General features: G+C 31.1%; 1 protein-coding gene across 1 annotated transcript in view; it reads left to right on the top strand.

Annotated features, from left to right (window-relative positions):
• LOC129229336 (uncharacterized) overlaps positions 1-17,757 on the top strand; it is a 34,809-nt gene extending 17,052 nt beyond the window's left edge. Inside the window, exons 6-9 of the mRNA XM_054863629.1 lie at positions 3,024-3,185; positions 7,720-7,902; positions 10,307-11,297; positions 17,073-17,757. Of these exons, the coding sequence (XP_054719604.1) occupies positions 3,024-3,185; positions 7,720-7,902; positions 10,307-11,297; positions 17,073-17,278 (1,542 nt within the window). The 3' untranslated portion in view covers positions 17,279-17,757. The remainder of the gene's footprint in view (positions 1-3,023; positions 3,186-7,719; positions 7,903-10,306; positions 11,298-17,072) is intronic.
• The last annotated feature ends 561 nt before the right edge of the window (positions 17,758-18,318 follow it).

The following is an 18,318-nucleotide window of genomic DNA, read 5'->3' as shown; positions in this document are numbered from 1 at the left end:
TTGAGCAAAAAAATTCAAATTTTTTATGTGCACTTTGCTCCACCAATGGCACCTTTTCCGCACTACCCATCATCGAAATTTTAAAAAGTTGCTTTTTGGCCCACCCTAAGAAACGTGTGGTGTGCAATTTGACATTGTTATTTCTTATTTTTCAATCTCATTTTATTTGTGTGCTCTAAAAATTCTATTCTTTTCTGAAAGGTGCTTTTTTACGTGGCAAAATCAGCACAAAATAATGTAGATTGAGGGAACTGACTAACATAAAACTTTCACTTGAATGAATTTGCACAATTAATAACTCATTTAGTAAAAATATATTTGGAAATTTGCCAACATTAAGGAAGTACTTTACCAAATATTCCATGCAATGTTAGAATTTTCAATCCTTTTACATCTTGTAAATATTTAAATCATTTTGAAAGATTCTGGCTATTGCAGTGTGTGCTAACTACTAATTGACATGGAGCAGTATGGCCTATTAAGGCTCTTGCACCAAAAAAAAACCAAACCAACTAATACAAAAATCTAAATATCCAAAACTTGTCTAAAACTATAAGATTAGCAACAAAATTACCTTAGCAAGTGATCTTTAACTTTATTAATTTTGATTTCATACACTAAAAGAAGTTTTTTTTTTTTGCTGTTTTAGATTTTTAAACAGCATGATCTGCTACAAAAAATCCCAAATATATATGCACAGAGATGTGCTATAAAAAATTCCAAACTTTTTTTATTCAACAAGTTGCTTGTCTGTTGAATGAAAGGGCTATTAGTATAAATAACAGTCAGTATGATAAGTAAATAAAACAGACATATTTAGTGAGCATTTACATATTATATTTAGTCCCATTCTAAATTTTTTTTTTCCCTCAAGCATGCAATAACAAAATACCAGTTTTGAAGCTTTATGTATCCAGAGTTCATTTCTGAGTTTAAAAATCGGTCCAAAATTGGAGAAAATCCTATCAATTGATGCTTAAATGTGTGAGCTGTATTGGTTTTTCTAACACTTTTTCACTGTACGTTTGTTAAATCATCCTGAACTGAGATATAACTTCCAGGACATGGTCCAGATTCACAAAGCCGTATTTGGAAGTGTGGAGGCCCCGGGGCAACGAAGGAGTGGAGGCCTCTAATCAGGGTTCGAAAAGATCATCATATTTTTAAAAATATCCGATACTTTGATATATTCAGTAAATTACCGCCCATTAGCCAGGGCTAAAGCAGAAATATGTGAAATCAGTCACTCGTCTGGTCTGCTAATTCTATATTATCTACCAGTTTGTTTTGCACTCTTGGCTTCCTTAAGAGGTTTTTCCATCTCCATCTCAGTCACTTTCCTATACCGGGCTGATGAGTGCTAATAAGCACGAAACTGCAGTCCTCGGCTGGAAATGACTGAGCTGGGGGTGTATTTCCCTTTGATATATATCCGAATATTTTGATATATATGTATATATCTGATATTTTCAACCCGTGAAAGTTAGGATATTTTGTAAACATTTTATTGTGGGGGCCCCTTTGTTGTGGAGACCCCGAGGCAGTAGCCCTGCCTGCCCTTCCTTTAATCCGGCCCTGCAGATTCAACTTCACAGGCTATGAGAAATTTAAATGAATTTGGTCGTTTCAGGTAAACATTTGCTTATTTATGAACAATAAATATTTATATTTGTTTAAGGAAAAAGTTAATTACAAAAGAAAAAATAGTGCCATCGAGTATATTTAGATAATTTATACTTAATCATTGAGTACTGATCAACATGGTTTTACTTTTACTCCAAAAAAGAAAAAGAAATGTATATAAATCCTGACATAGAAGGATTTTTAGTTTGATAAGATACTTTAACTAATTGTTTTAAAATAAGATGCATTATTCTAGAAAGCAAATGGAATGTTCTCTTTCGATAATATGCTCACTTTTATGTTTCGGTCAGAGTGAGAATTCCCACAGAACTTTTTTCCCTAGTTTGAAGCCTGCTCACAAGTTTTGTTATTTTTAATTTTGAAATCAAAATATGCCTATTTTATCATTAACACTAGAAGGATGGAGGGGCCTGTGTGGTCCCTTGCATAGTTCGTTGTTCAGTAACTCGAATAATATCTAACGGAGCTTAATGGAACTTTCTAACTCTTTATATTATGTCACTATTTGAATGATTGTTTAATCATTTAATGATTTGCCTCATAGTAAAACGGGAGGGACCACAGTTGCAATTAAGCTATTTTACAATTAAAAAAGATTTTTTTCCTTTAACCTAATTGTTGTAGCATGAAACAAATGCTATTCACTCAAGTTTAACCTGCAACTTTCGGTTCATGCAGCCGGTTGGATATCCAAATGCTATACACACAATACCCATTACTTACCAGTCAAATCGCAGCCATTGCTTTTGGAATGATCAACTAGTTCTACCTTTTGGCAAGTAAAGTCAGAAGAGGTGAAAATAATAATATACTAAGATTTTATTTAGTCATACAAGAACGTGCAGCGGGCATGTGGACTCACTCAGGAAGAATTTTTAAATGAATTCACCCCAAAAATGGGTAGGGACCGCACTGGCCCCTTCAGTCTTTCTAGGTATACAGGAAAGTTCAGACCTGAAATTTTACATTTTCACAACTTTACAAATTCATGAAAATAGGACCCTAATTGAATGAACCTAAGAAAAGGCTGATCTCATTTTCAAAAAAATATGAGTAAATATTTCACAAGAAACAGGATCCTGTCGCAAAAGTCTGGACGTACTCCTGCTGTCAGTTAAATGATATATCTTAATAAATTGTGTGTAATGTTAGGGTGAAATTACAATAACTGTTTGCATGAAGTGTTACAGTGCATGCTTTTCTTAAACTGGAATTTTGTGTTGATCTACCTGGAAAACTCCTGGATTTTTGTTTATTTGCTTGGCAGTTTGACTATGAATTCTGTGTTAAGCTTGCCCTTGTAACCTAGATTCCAAGGGCCTTGAAATTTTAATTCAAAATTATGAGATTAAAACTTAACTTTTATAACTTTTTTGCAGCCTCAACAACCACCTTGGACTTTGACCATTCCGTCTTTTTGGACTCGGTATGAAATAAAATTTGCTATTGAGTTTTATTTCCAGAACTTATTCCCTTTATTGAGAGAGAAACCAAAGCAAACAGTATTTGAAGAATGGTTTCAAGTGCAAATAGTAATAAAGGTAAGTGCTCTCTTCCTATCTTGAATTATCACACTTAGTAGTTTGTTTAGGACTTTAAATGGAAAAAAAAACTACTTTCTACTTCATCTCATTTACTTGATATTACTTTAGTAGAGCTTGATATTACATTAGAGTGACTATTTGTTGATAAAGCATCATATATACCAAGAAAAATTCTTAAAATTACTCCTTTTAGCACTGAAGTCTGACAAAGGTGCCCTTATAAGCAGGTCCAGTATTTAAGATTTACTTGACCATATATCCAATAATCCATAACATACAATTCCTATTCAATTCCATTACTTAGGAAAAGTTGCTTGATATGTGGGTGACTTTTTATTGAGATTTGATTGTAATCAACTTGTAATACACTGCCTTTTATTGTTATGCATTTTACAACTTGACGATTGGTACAATAATTATATTACATTTATATTATAAGTTATATTCCAGGGTTCGTACGCCCTTGAAAAACCTTGAAAAGTGCTTGAAAAAAAAAGTTCATTTCAAGTGCTTGAAAAAGTTTTAAAACCTTGAAAAAGTTTCTTAGTGCTTAAATTCTTTCAAAAATCATCGGATTGTGCTTAAAACTTTTTAAAAAGTATTTCACTAATGCAATTTTCTGAACATGCGTTCGATTTGCAACGTCGCGAAAAATCGCTTTCGTGTTTGGGATTTCAATCCTTTTGCATCTTGTAAATATTTTGAAGATTTTTACAATCGGAAGCTATTTTGACCTATGGTACCTCAGATCAGTTTATTTTTTGTTTAATTTCGATGTCTAAAAAAGGAATAATTTTGGAAACCATGACAACATTGAACTTACTCGGATTTCGCGGAAAATTTCTCTGGTTTTTGAAATTTCAATCTTTTTGTATCCTGCAAATATTTAAATATTTTGGCTAATCAAATGTTATTTTCGCATATGCTACCTCAGATTGGCATATTTTATGTTTAATTTTAGTAAAAAAATAATAAATTTATTTCATGGGGAAAAAAGCCAATGTTGAACTTACTCAGACTTTGCAAAAAATTGTTTCTCGTGTTTGAAATTTCAATCTTTTTGCATCTTGCAAATATTTAAATATTTTGGCTAATCAGATGTTATTTTCAAATATGCGACCTTAAATTAGCATATTTTATGTCTAATTTTAGTATAAAATAAATTAATTTATTTTTTGGGGGGGGGAACATGCCAACATTGAACTTAATTCGCAAAAATTTGCTTCCCTTGTTTGAGGTTTCAGCCCTTTTGCATCTTGTAAATATTTTAATATTTTTGGCAATTAGAAATTATTTTGACACGTGCTACATTAGATTAGCTTGTTTTATATTATTGTTTTTTAATAACTAAAAAATTAATTACTTTTGTTTTGTTTAATTACATACATACTTTTTTAATTTATCATTAGCTAATTCTTGGTTATTACAGATTTTTTGAAAAAAATTTAAATTAAAACAGTTGAGCACCTAACATTTTAATTTAAAAGTTTGTATTTTAAAGACAAAGTTGAACTATACAATTTTATAAAGTTGAATTTATAAGTATGTCATTTTCTTTATAGCTGCTGAAATAATTATGGTTTGTAACAGGAGTGATTGTGTTTTGGTTATTCACTGGAAATCCGGTAGTTTTTGTTATGCTTTCACCTCCCTACTTCCAATTTTCCCCCTTTACCTTCAATGTTCAAAATTACTACAGCGTTCGTACGCTCCTTCAAAACTCCTCCAATACTCCTTCATTTAGGAAATTTTTTTGAAGGGCCCTTCAAACTCCTTCATTTTGGTTTCAACTCCTTCAAAACCCCTTTTTTTTAGTTCAACACTACATAATCTTCCTCTATGACAGTAACTTAAAATACTTCGATGGACAACTTAACTTCGTCACATGGACGAAAGTACAAGAGGGATTTAATGAAGTAATTTCATATATTTATTTTTTTCTTCAAGATATGATTTACAAACGACTGTTCATTTTTTCCATTCCCTCTCCCAGGCTATGGTTAAGATTACCAATACATCCCATTTTGAATCCCATTATCAGGCAGTCTGTAAAATTGTCCCCGCACATTGCGTTGATGCCGAAATGTCCCGTTTTCTGAAATATAGCAAGCTAACAGCTCTAGCAATTTGGAAAAAAAAGTAAGAAAAATGTAGGAAACTTGAGCACAGGTGATAAAATATACAGCGACGATCAAGTTAATCACATAAGCGAAAAAATTAGTTACCAATCGAGCAAAGTTAGCATAACCAAACAATTAGTAGATCAATGTGAAGAAAATAGTTACCATATTTGGCAAATATTAGCCAATTAGACATAAAGCTCCCTTGGCAAATTAAAAGAACATCAAAGTAGTAATTATTTTGTCGCCCTTATGTCAAAATTGTGGGTAAAAAAAATAAGGAATGTGTTATAAATTTTCAAGTGTGGTTATATAATTGAAGCTTTGAAACAAACGGCTATTCACGCAAGTTTAACCTGTAACTTTCGCTTTATGCAATCGGTTGAATATCCAAATTCTATGCACAGTACCGATTGCTTACCAGCCAAACAGCAATTTTCACACGTCAGATTTTCGGCTCATTTTTGTAGTTTTTAAACTTTTCATCTGATAACTCTGGTCTGAGAGACGGGAATAGAAAACACCAAGTGTCAAAGTTCTCAGATTAGGTTTAATTATTGATAGTAATTTTTGATTGACTAAGCGTATTATTGTATGTGTGTATGTTGAAATCCCAGGTACCATTCTTCTTTTTAATTTACAGCCGAGTCCCGACTTACGCGAATAGATGCATTTCAAGACTCCTTGCGTACGTCGAAATTTCGCGTTGTGGAAAAAATACATGCATACAATTTTTTTAAAAGCATACAAAATTCTTTTAGACACTTATAAACACCCCTCAAACAAGCTTTAAAGCATTCCTCAACTATACACTACAGTTTCTTACTTAAGGAACTGAACTTTTATTGTATTTAAGAAATAAAAAAAAAACTATTTTATTCAACATGAAATACTTTAAGATGAACAAAATGAATGATCGATGGGAAGGAAAAACATAAAACAAAACAACATGGTACATACAGTATGTAGTGATAATAGAATGCTGCACTATAATAGTATTGTACGGTAGATACAGTAACAATATTTATGAGTTAAAAAATGAAGATAATGATGAGTTATGCTCCGTTACTCTTATTTCGTAATCGAAATAAGAGTAACGGAGCATATCGTTATTCTTATTTAATACATTTTTAAATGCGGTTGCTTTGCCTTTTGTTTTATAACATTTCAATTTATGGCAACAGCCCCTCTTCCTGATCTCTTTAATCTACAATACAAGAGCAGCTTCCATTTTCATAATATTTACACTCATAGACTGTGCTGCAAGCTTTAATATTGAAACTAAGTTCTGAACTTACGGATATCTTTTTGTTCTGACTTTTAATTGTACGTATGGAAGATTCAGTCATATTTATTGTCATGCTACCTGTCCTTGTTTTTTTTAATCAAAAACTTTCTTTTTCTTCCCATCTTCACAAACTTTAGATGAAGGTGCCACTATGGTGCCATTATATTTCATCAACTTTTATATTTAGAATGAAAAAATAAATAATTGAAAGATGCTGAGTGGTTATTTGATGCACTAACAACGCAATGCGTAGACTAATTTGGTGTGGGAACTTTCAGTCAGTGATTCTTAAAGGGATGTAACGACACTCATGAAATCAGTATTTAGTAGCCAGTAACAAAGTCGAGTTTCTTCCAAAGTAGTTTCTTCCAAAAAAATTCGTATTGTGGACAAAAAATTCGCGTTAGCTCTAAAATTCGTTACTTGTAAAAAAAATTCACGTTATAGCCATTTCGCGTTAGTCGAATCGCGTTGTAGCCGGAGTTGACTGTATTCATTTATGTTCTTTGTAATAAGCTTAAACCGTTTTTAATTAATTATTTTTTAATATAGTAAAAAGCATACTGTTGCCTAAAATTCTAAAGCGCCCCGTTTTGAGAAAAGCAATTCCGGTTACCTTTGCTATGGTAGACTCGTAACATTCTAATATATATTCATCTATATCTATTCGTCTATTCAGTTTTTAAGTCTTGTAATATATGTTTCAGACTGCTAACAAATTTGCTACTGGGATTATTAATAAACAAAATGGTAGTAACATTTTTTGAATTTTCTAAAGAATTTAATTTTGAGAGAATAAACTCTGATCTGTTTTGTTAATTATAAAAATAAAAAGTGAAAAGGTTGTTTTGGAAAATTGACCTAAGAATTTGCTGTTAATTCTAATAACATTTACTTCAGCATGATGAATGTAAGTTAAATTTTTTGTGCTTATAAAATTTATTAACCATTGTTTCTGAAGTTTGAAAAACATACGTTATATAAAAAAGAATAAAAGTAGGTTGAGGTTGATAACTTGTTTTCTTTTTTTGTAAGGCCAGCTGTAAAGGTCGGAATAAATATTGTATTTATATCACAATAAGTAACATGATATATATATTGGCATACCCTGCTATATTTACAGGAACAAAGTGATAAGGATTCTGAAGTAAACTGTTTGAGAGAAGTTCCTAATCGGATGGTCTCGGCAATGGAACTAACTTCAGTTGCCCTAAAGATGTTAGACCCTAATTTGAAAGTTGAAGAAATTACTTCGAGGAACATGTTGTTGATCCATCCAAAAACTTTTTATAATTTTTGGAGTTTGGTGAGTATCTATTTACTTGCAGACAATCTTAACATGAAATTTGTAGTAAAAATATTTTTATTGGTTTATGATGTGTAATAAAATTTGTAGGGTGCTTATCTTCCGTTTGTTAAAAGTTGTTAGTCAACTTTAATTTTAGTTGATTTTAATTAGATAGTAAGAGCCAAAATTAAATTCTTAAATTTATGTATTTAGAAATTAATTTGAAAAATTTGTGGTTTAAGAAATCAGGTAAATAAGTCTACAAGCTGTAACGTTAGTCCATCTATACTATCCAAACCTGTCGATGTATCTGTTACTGTTTCTCCTCCGGGCTGTCAATGTCTACCAGGTCAATACTGGTACTGTTGGATACAGATACGGTTGGACATTTTGCCGGCAAATTTTTATATTTGCCAGGACAGTGGCAATAACTGGAAAAACCTTGGCAAAAACTAGGAAAACTTGCTAGACTTCAAGAAATGTACTATAAACAGTATTAGTTTGTATGTAATACAAATTAGACTTCAAATCAGAATATTAACTAGAAATTTCATTAATATGAATTTGGTAATTAAAACTTTAAAATGTGTTTGAAGATAGTCAATTAAAATATATGAAACATGTGACCCCAATAGGATGCAAAATACTGAAATTGCATGATTGCACGAACAAACGCATCACTGTCAGTTTTTTTACTACACTTACAAGTTAATTTATGGATTTTTGTGTCTGTAGATTTAATTATTTTGAATGGATGCATGAAATTAACAGACATGTTGAATTCATAAAAAGAAGGTGGCGGGAGGGGGTTGGCACCTTTCTTCTTTTTTTTTTCTCTGCACACAGTATTTTAATCTTTCAAAAATTATTGAATTCATTAAAAATACTGAAAATCACATGTCTGATAAAAACCTAATCTGTTTTGCAAATAAATTTATATAGTAAAGAGGGATCCATGAAATAAACACTTATTTTTCAATCTCCCAATCTCTTGAATTTTCTATTGTTCTGTAAGCATGGTAAAGTTAGTTTTACTTTAGTTAAAATAGACTGAAATATAAGGTTAAATTGTTTATTAGTTACAGCTGTCCTTCAGTATTTTCAACTTTATAGCCAAAGTTATTCTCCTTCTTTCTCATGATTTATATTTAATAGTATCAATTAAAAAAGCATTTTATTAAATCAATACAAATTGAATTGTACTTGCTTTTAAATTACTGTTTCAATGATGTTGATTCTAAGTAATAATTGTTAAAAAAAATAAGAAAAATGCAAAAGCAATGTATTATTATTGCCAAAGTTAAACTTTGTAAAAGAAAATAAATAATTTTTTTACGACTGTGGCAAAAAAGGTAGTTTTGCCTGGACGGTTTTTTTCATCCATGGCAAAAACCTGCCAACCCTAAATACAGGACATCCATTTTTGTTGAAGTTTGTGCCCAACCATGTGGGACTTCTTTGTAGAATTTTAGTCATTAAGAAAGTCATTGACACTGGTGTTGTAAGTCATCATTTAATCATTGACACTGGTATTTAGATATTTTTCGTTTTGATACAATTTCTTTTCATCCATGTTGTCATTTATTTTACCTGATGTACTCAGTTGTAGCAAAAAAGCTCCTTAAGATTTAAGAAAAGGTGCCCTTTTTTAAAAGCCACCCTGTCCCTTTTTGGACAAAGGGTGGACACTACATTTTGCAGTAAAACTTTGCCAACATTAGAAATTTATGTATAAATTTTTTGATTACAGGTTTTATATATATTTCTATCTTAGAATTATCTGGTTTAGATTTCACATGATTACGTTACAGTTTTAATTGTGTTGATACTCAGCAAAACTCAAAAATAACAAAATCTTTCTTTTGATTTATTTTTATTGTGAAAAGATACAAATATTTCAAACATAATTCTATTACTGTATGTTAGATTTTACTTTAATGTGTTTAGAAATACTTTCTTTTCTTTTTAGTTTTTTAATTGGCACTTTCAATATCAAAATTATTAAATTTGTATATCTACTTTCTATTATTTACCCACAAGTGCTTTATTTAAAATTATGTCGATATAACCTTCATAAGCCAAATAGTTATTCCATTTCAAAGAAACTTGACTCAGAAATTTTATTTGTCATTTCAAATAAATTTATTTAGAACTGTATACTAATGCAATTTTTATATACAGTTGGATCAAACCTAACCTGGCAGTGCCCTAATGCTGTGATTAGGATCTGTGTAGCATTCACAATGCTGCCAGTTTAAGTTTGCCCCAACTATAGTTATTTTTCATACAAATTGTTCGTAAAAAAAAAAAATTGTCTTATTTATCAAATTGTGTCTATAAAGCCCCAACTATAGTTATTTTTCATACAAATTGTTCGTAAAAAAAAAAATGTCTTATTTATTAAATTGTGTATCTTTTATAGAAATATGGGGCAATTTCACCTAGAAAGGTAGAGGCAGAAACTTTTCATATTCAGGGACAGAAGGGCATCTCTTTTGGCAAGGAAATGACACCTAGAAGTTCCACTGATTCAAGTTCTAGTGAAAAGTTTCGAAGATTGTCTTCACCTTTGATTTCACCAAGTTTCAGCGAAAATGTTTTGCATCGGGGAGAATTTACAAAGACCATAGAATGTAGTCCTCGAAAGGAAGAAATATTACATAAAAGTGCTTTTGTTAAGATTACACCCCCACAACAATCATTGAGTAAGCTTAAACCAGTTCAAAATACTTCCCATGTGGAAAGCCAAAATACAATTTTTAGTCCTAATAATGTTTTGCAAGTGCCTAAAAAAGACAAACTAAACTCTGCTGCTAATCACATAGAACATACTGCCTTTAATTCTGAATTTGTGCATAGAGCTGAAAATACTAATTCTACATGTGAAAGATGTGAACAATTAGCTAAATGTTCACCTGTAAAACAAACAAGTGATTGCCAAAGCTCTAATAATAACTTTTCTGATAGAGTTTTTAGTTCCTGTTTGAGTAATGACAGTTCTGCAAGTACTAGCCTTCCGAAACCAAAAAGGAAAATAGTAAGACATAACACTGGCATTAAGTTTATTAATTCGCGTCCTAATTCTCCCACAAGACTTAAAAGAATTGCTCCTTCTCCTGTTATGAAAAGAGCTAAAGAAAGCTTAGACAAGGCAAAACTTTTTAAAGTTCCTGCTGCTAGGACAAGTAACAATAAATTTGAAAACTACACTATTTCTGTAACGGGAAGTGCCTCTAGAAGTGTTATTGCCAATAAAGAGAAAAGTGTACCATCATGTGTTGAACCAAAAAAAGCTCAAATACAGATTTCACCATTATGGCATAAACCTATTCAAAGAATTACAGCACTTGCTGTTAATCATATTGAATGCGAAGAAAATTCCAATTCCTCTGCATCACCTCCGTTACGAACAGGTTAGTTTTTAATTTTCATGTTTTTTCTGAGAGAAAATGCTGTGGAAGTATTCTTAAAGGTGTACATAAAAACTTCATACTACTTTTTAATGTTTCCTACCTTACAATGTTTCAGTTCTACCTTTCAATGTTTCAAAATTTCAGTTAGTTTTCCTCTTTCTCACTATGTATTTAAATTATTGCACAACATCGTGTATCCAAATTAGCTGGTACCAAAGACAATCCGGAGAGTCAAAAATCCAGATAATCTGAGGTCTAGTAAACTTAGGCAAATGTTGTGAGTAGCTCAAGTCAAGGATTACTTTTCTTTACTTTCGTTGCCCATTCAAAATTTAGTTTGCTATTTCAACTATGATATTAATTGTTCCAACAGTTCTTAAAAATTTCTGCTGAACACTTTTTTTATTGCTATTTGCATACTTTTTCTGCTTTAAAAATGCATTAACTTATCACATATTATTTCTTGATATTTTTTAGCTGGTATGCATAAAATTGCAGCTTCCTCTTTATTCAATGCTCAAAAATGTTTATACTACTTAAAAAGGTTCACACCCCATCTCGCCTAAAGAAACCTGGCATACAGCTGTCACTATGAATGAATCGTATGCGAGATTTCTCTAGGCAAGAGGGGATAGAAACTTTTCACGTTCAATCGTATGCAAGATTTCTGTAGGCGAGAGGGGACCCTTAAAAAAATCACAATTTTCTTAGGGGGGTGGGGCAGAGTTGAAAAGCAAGTATGTGGGCTTTGATAATAAATAATAGATATTTTTATTGCAATATCCATTTCAAATCAGATAGTTGTTGTGAGTCTGACAAACTTCATGCATAGGAAACTTTTTGAGAATTGAGGAAGTAAAAAAAAAAATATTAGCTAACAATTTTCAGTTTTTTTAAAGAAAAATTTTTAAGCATATTCATTATGATCAGTTAGTAGAATTTATAAAGATGTGACATTACTGAATAAAATAAAAAAATCATTTTACAATTAAGATTTTCCCCAAGTTTACTGGCATTGGAAAATCAAAGTTGCTTTTGCATCATCTATTTGTCACGGTATTGTTGACAGCTAAATGCAGTGAAGGATTATCATACACAGGGTGGCAACAGATCAGGGAGAAGTCAAGGAACTTTATTAATCAGGGAAAAGTCAGGGATATATCAGGGAACTTCGAAAAAATAACAAAAAATCAGGGAAAATTGATTTTATGAAGAAGAAAAAAAAATTTTATTTTTTTTGCTTTTCAAAATTAAGTACCCTAATTCCCTACGCATTTTTCCGCCAATTATCTATTCAAAAAAAAGTAAAATTAAAGAGGTGCGATTTATAGACTGCCGCATATTTGCATCTTTTTTCCTCAACGTCAAAGTATTGAATCTTACTTATTAACCACAGGATGAACTTCCTAAGATTGCTTCTGTGTTTGTAAAATTGTTTATTTTACCTAGCTTGAAGTTTCCTTTCACGCTTTCAATGCTACATAAAATAAACAACCCTACAAGCAAAGAGGAAGCCATCATTAATGCCTTCGCTTCTTTGGCTTTATTCCATTGTCTTGAAGTAATTAGCGTACTGTAATCACAATTTTAAGAAGAAATCTATATTTTTTGAATTAATACTGATAAAAGCTTAAAAGTTATTACTTCTTCGCGCTTTTAATTTAATTGCTAAAATATAACTTTAAATGAAAAAAACTTAGTTTTTTGCCATTATACTAGTTGCTGTCGCCGCAGTTCATAAAGTTTTTCTTTTCTTCAGACTTAAATGATTCTTTTATTTGAAAACCAAGTTGTATTCTTCTTTTATATATTTTGAAATTAACCAATTGCTTTTTTTTTTTTTTTTCTTGCATTTCAAAGCTGTTTGTTACAAAAGCAATCTAAGATTTTTTTGATTCATACTGAAATCATTTGAAATAGAGTTAACTTGTGTACTTAAGTAAATATCTTTTTTTTTTTTTTATTGTTAAAATGCTGTATTCATTTATTAAAACCTGTGTTCTTGATTCGAGAAAAGCTCCCTAAGAATGGATGTCAAAAGGTTTCATCTGCTTTAAATAAATATGTCAGTTATATAAGAATAACTACATTACTTATATTCTTTCACTATTACTTGTTATTCTTGCAACAATTATTATACTGTTTGAAAATTTAGTTCAAAATAATTTCAATTACTTTTTAGTTCCATCATAAATACACATATATTTTTAAGAGTGATTTTAATAGTTTCTTAAAATTCTTATGCTAAGCTGTTACTGGAAGTACAGTTTTTTTTTTTTTTTTTTTAATTTTCTATAATCTTTCCATGTAGAAAAATTTAATATACTGTTTTGTAGAGGTTTTTTTCCAAAAAGTTGACTTGATATGTTTTTTTTTTTACCATTTTAATAAAAAGTAGCATCTTTTTGAAATATATTTTTAATTCAACAACTTTACACAACTTAAAACGTTTAAAATACTGCATTTTATACAAACCTACAATGGATTTCAAGTAGAGCAAAGAAAAGGAAACCATTATCATTGGTAACATAAATCAGGGAAATTTGATGAACTTGATCAGTGAAATCAGGGAAAAATCGGGGAACTTTTTTCACCGTTCCTGTCGCCACCCTGATACATCACACAAAAAGTATATTACTTCAATAGGTTCAAACTTTTCTTTTAACCTTAGAACTACAGTTTTTAAAGATGAATCTCACTGGCCAGAGTATATGTATAATTTATTTTATTTTTAATTTTCTAAATAACATTTGAAACTATGGAAAAGAAGAAATATGCAAACTATAAAAATTGTCGCTTCATAACAGGCTGCACGTGTCAACTTCGTACTCCAAAGGTTCCCCACCAACTGTATTAATAGTTGAAAAGAAAAATGACAAAGAATAAACTTTAAAAGGAATCACCTGGGGGAGGGGGATCTAGATTTGCGTATTTGTTGAAATAACAAAAATATTAACCAGTTTTAAAAAATGAAAGTTTAGCTCTATGTTGACTAAAAAAAGGTACGAAAAAACTAGAAAGCTGCTGTAAGCAAGACATTATGGCAATGACTTTTGAACAGAATTTAATATCTGTAGGAGCTGGTCAATTGCAAAAACTTGGAATTTCACATCTTTGAAAGTGAAAAGAGCGAATTTTAAAAAGATAACTACAAATTCAAGTGCTTTCTGGGTACTTAATGTAAATTAGTTTAAAAAATTATTATTTCTCTTTTATTTCAACTCTTTCTTTGTGAAAGTACTATAAGGAATAAAGTGTATTTTCAGTTTCGTTAGTCAGTTATATAATTAACTATAGTCAGGGTACCTGTTTGTAATGAAATAAATTTTTAACTACCCCTAAAATTTTCTTGAAATTTTGCCGAAGAGTTCCTAAAATTTTGCAAAAGTCTACTGAGAGCCCTGAATATGGTTCTATGAATCTGAACTTGCACATTTATTGACTACTAGTGGTACCCGCACGGCTTTGCCCATAATGGAAAAATTAAAAGATCTTTTGGTTCGCCTGTATATTTACAAATAATGTATGGTGAATTTTCTCTCCAATTGGCTTGTACCCATGTTACGGTTCCACGTTGTGATAATTTCGTATCTCGCCAATGGGCTTGTGCCCATATTACAGTTCCACTTTTTGATAATTTCGTAATTTACACGTCCATCTTATGATAATTTTGTTTTTAAAATTGGAATAGAAAAAGAACGACATTGAATTTTCGAAAAATCGCTTCAAGGTGCACACCCCCATGCTACAAACTAACTTTGTGCCAAATTTCATGAAAATCGGCCGAACGGTCTAGGCGCTATGCGAGTCACAGACATCCAGACAGGAAGACTTTCAGCTTTATTATTAGTAAAGATTACATGTTATTCAGTGAAAACTGAATAGGTTCAATTGTGCATTCAGAGTATTTATCACTTCTTAAGCAGCTTTTGTATATTTTGAGGTGTGGAGACTGGACTGTATTGTGGACTTTCATAAACTTTTCTAATTTACTAATTTTTAAATTTACTCAAGGACAGTTGAAATGCCTTATTGGCTGAACAACTAATACATGCATACAAATAATTGATTTGCATACTTATAAATGATTTGCGAACCTCTAATATTTTAGAACTTAATACTACAACCTGAAATAATTTCTGGGTGGTATTTTTGTCCTAACCGCCCTAATATTGTAAAACACCATATTAATATTGCAAATAAATGTTGAAACCAGATGGGAGGGGGGGGGGGTTGACTTTAAAAACTCCTGTCTGGCGATGCCATTGAACTTGGATATTTTGATTTCCTCCCAAAAAAAGTTAAAAGCACTCATAAAAGGTTTTTTTTTTTTTTTCCAATATTCATTTGTTGATTCTAGAAAATCTACTTTTTTGAATGTGGAGATTGCAAAATTAAAGCTCTTGAGATCTGCTTCTCTTTATAACCAAACCTTTCAGACATTTTCAGAAAACCTTTCGACACTTATCTTTCATCAAAGTGTCTCTTGTTGTAGAAAAAGCAATTTTGTTTTCCTACATATTTTTGTATTATTGCCCTATTTCTATGTTAGTAGTAAATGAAATCTGCATACAATATTTCGAGTACAAATTTATATTGCCAATCTTACCAGACATGCTGGTTTTCAGACGAAATCTCTGTCCGAGCTGATTTACTTTATGTCCCCCGGTAAAAAATAAATTTGCTTACGGATGATCAAAAATGTCTAAAAATAATAAACTGTGAATGGTTGTTAGTGTCATTACTTTGTCATTTGTAGCATTAAAATCGAAAATTCATATTAGATTTGCTCATGGAAATTTTTCAACAATATTAAAACCAAAAATGGCTTTCTAAAACAAATTCTTAGCCAACAAAAAATGCATGTAAATGTTGTTCAAATTTTTATTCCTCGTGCTAAGAGTTTCTTCTTAAGTAACTTATGAATGTTAACATGTGAGAAATAAAATGTTTAAAGTTATCGGCTTGTATCATTTATTATTACCCCTGGTTTCGGTTCATAATTAGTAACCATTAATTCATAGCATTGGGCTAAAAACCAGGCAGAAGTATGCACCCTTTTTGAATACCCGTGATAGGGGGGGGGGGGGGGGCAATTCTGGTTGAACATTTCAAAAATCGACAAGCCTACCTATGTATGATCTTGCTTCTTGCAGCATTGTACCACGAGATATGGGGAAGTAATGCTCATACGACCGCTAGCACCGACTCTATGCGACTTGGGGGGGGGGGGGCTCAGGCCCATCCAATAATTTGTGCTTATGCATGTCATTTTTTAGAGGAAGTAATCAGTTTTCGTGTTTCCTTGGGGTGTTGAGTTAAGTAGGTTCCACTGTATATGTAAAGCATTATAATTTACGAATTTTTTTTCTATTTTTAAAAATTTTATATTTTTCTCATTTTACAGTAAAACATACTATCTTTCTTGTTTTACCGTAAGTACTACTTAATTATTTTGGTCTCCTTCGATTTTCTTCTAGACACCTTGGGACATTTTCTTCTAAAGACTACAAATCCTGTAATTGTATCGTTGCTAGTTTTCGTGAGTAAAATGTGTACCTATGCAGAATTTTTTTCATGTCCTGAGTCTGACATGAAGATTCCCTACAAAAACTTAAAAGTATGAGGATCTGGCTTTTACTTTGTATGTGTGTGTCAAGGTCTGCAACTATTTATTTTAAATGTAACTATTTTGAAGCATATGTATTTACAACTGAATATATATGTATATATATGTTTTTAAAAATTAATATATTGATCTGTTTATATTTTCAGAGGAAAATAAAGATTATTCAAGGATAAAGAACTTCCTGAAAATCAAATTTCTTCAGCGGCAAGGTAGCGTACCGCTGAGACCAGAAGACCTAGACCAAAGAATACATCTTCTATCTCTAAAATTTATGTCCAGTTTTGACATAGAAGGGAAATTGGATAGAACAACCATGAAAATGCTTACCAAATTTGCAGAGGAAAACATTTAGGAAGCAGTGATAAAAGTTCATTGTAACTTTACACTTGTTAAAGAAGCTATGCTTTAAAGTATTGTAAAAAGCATTTATTTTTAATTTTATTGTAAAAATCTGAATGAAGTGTAACATATGTTTTTGTTTTGAAAGTTTCTCTATTTTTGTCAGAGAATTACATTGTTCCATTTAACATTAGTTTTGCTGTATTATCAAAGAGGTTCATATATAATGCTTTTAAATTGACCAAATCTGTACAGTCAAGAAATAAAATTACTTTTTTTAATTTTTACGGGACTCTTCCTTCTGAACAAGTGTCACATTTGGCTTTTAAGAAGACTAAAAGGATTTATCCAAAGATGAAAAACATTAAATTTTATGTTATATTAAATGAAAATATAAAAAACACCTTGTCTCACCCCAAATCAAACACTTGCAATTGCATTAAACTGTGATACAGATACCACAAACCCCCTCATGTCCCTTCAAACCAGCCCACAATTTCTCCCATATAATATTGAAACAGCCCTCATTCAATGCCCAGATACCCACCTCTGACAACGAACTTAGTTTCTGATCAGTTAAAAAATTCAAGATTTTTTTTTACCCCTTCAGTACCTGTTGAATGTCAGTTTAAATGCCTGGTGAAATACAGTTGACATGCATGTATAACTTCACAATGTTGTTAATTCCTATGTTGAATATATTTGAGTGGTTTAATTTCGTAGTAGGGTGATTTGCAATTGGGTACTGTGTTGCAGAACTACAACTTATTGCCACCTTTTTCTTTCAAATGGCAGTATGAGATTTGAAAATAGTAAGGTTGATTTCAAATACCATAATTTATGTTCTATCAATTCATTTATTTTATTACTTCCTGGGTGCCTCCCAATTGGTCCCTTTTTCTTTTAAAATTTCAGTTTCATACTGTATTTTCCCTGTAACTTTTGATAACCATTCTTTTTTAAAAGTAAATATCAAAGTTTTTCACGCCTCTACAATAAGTTAAAATAAACGTCCTTTTTCTCTCTGGGAAAAAAACTAAAAATCCATTGGGA

This window comes from Uloborus diversus, chromosome 9 (assembly GCF_026930045.1).
Source record: "Uloborus diversus isolate 005 chromosome 9, Udiv.v.3.1, whole genome shotgun sequence".
NCBI lineage: Eukaryota > Metazoa > Arthropoda > Arachnida > Araneae > Uloboridae > Uloborus > Uloborus diversus.
Note: the sequence above shows the minus strand (reverse complement) of the source record. Positions and strands in the feature narration are given on the sequence as shown.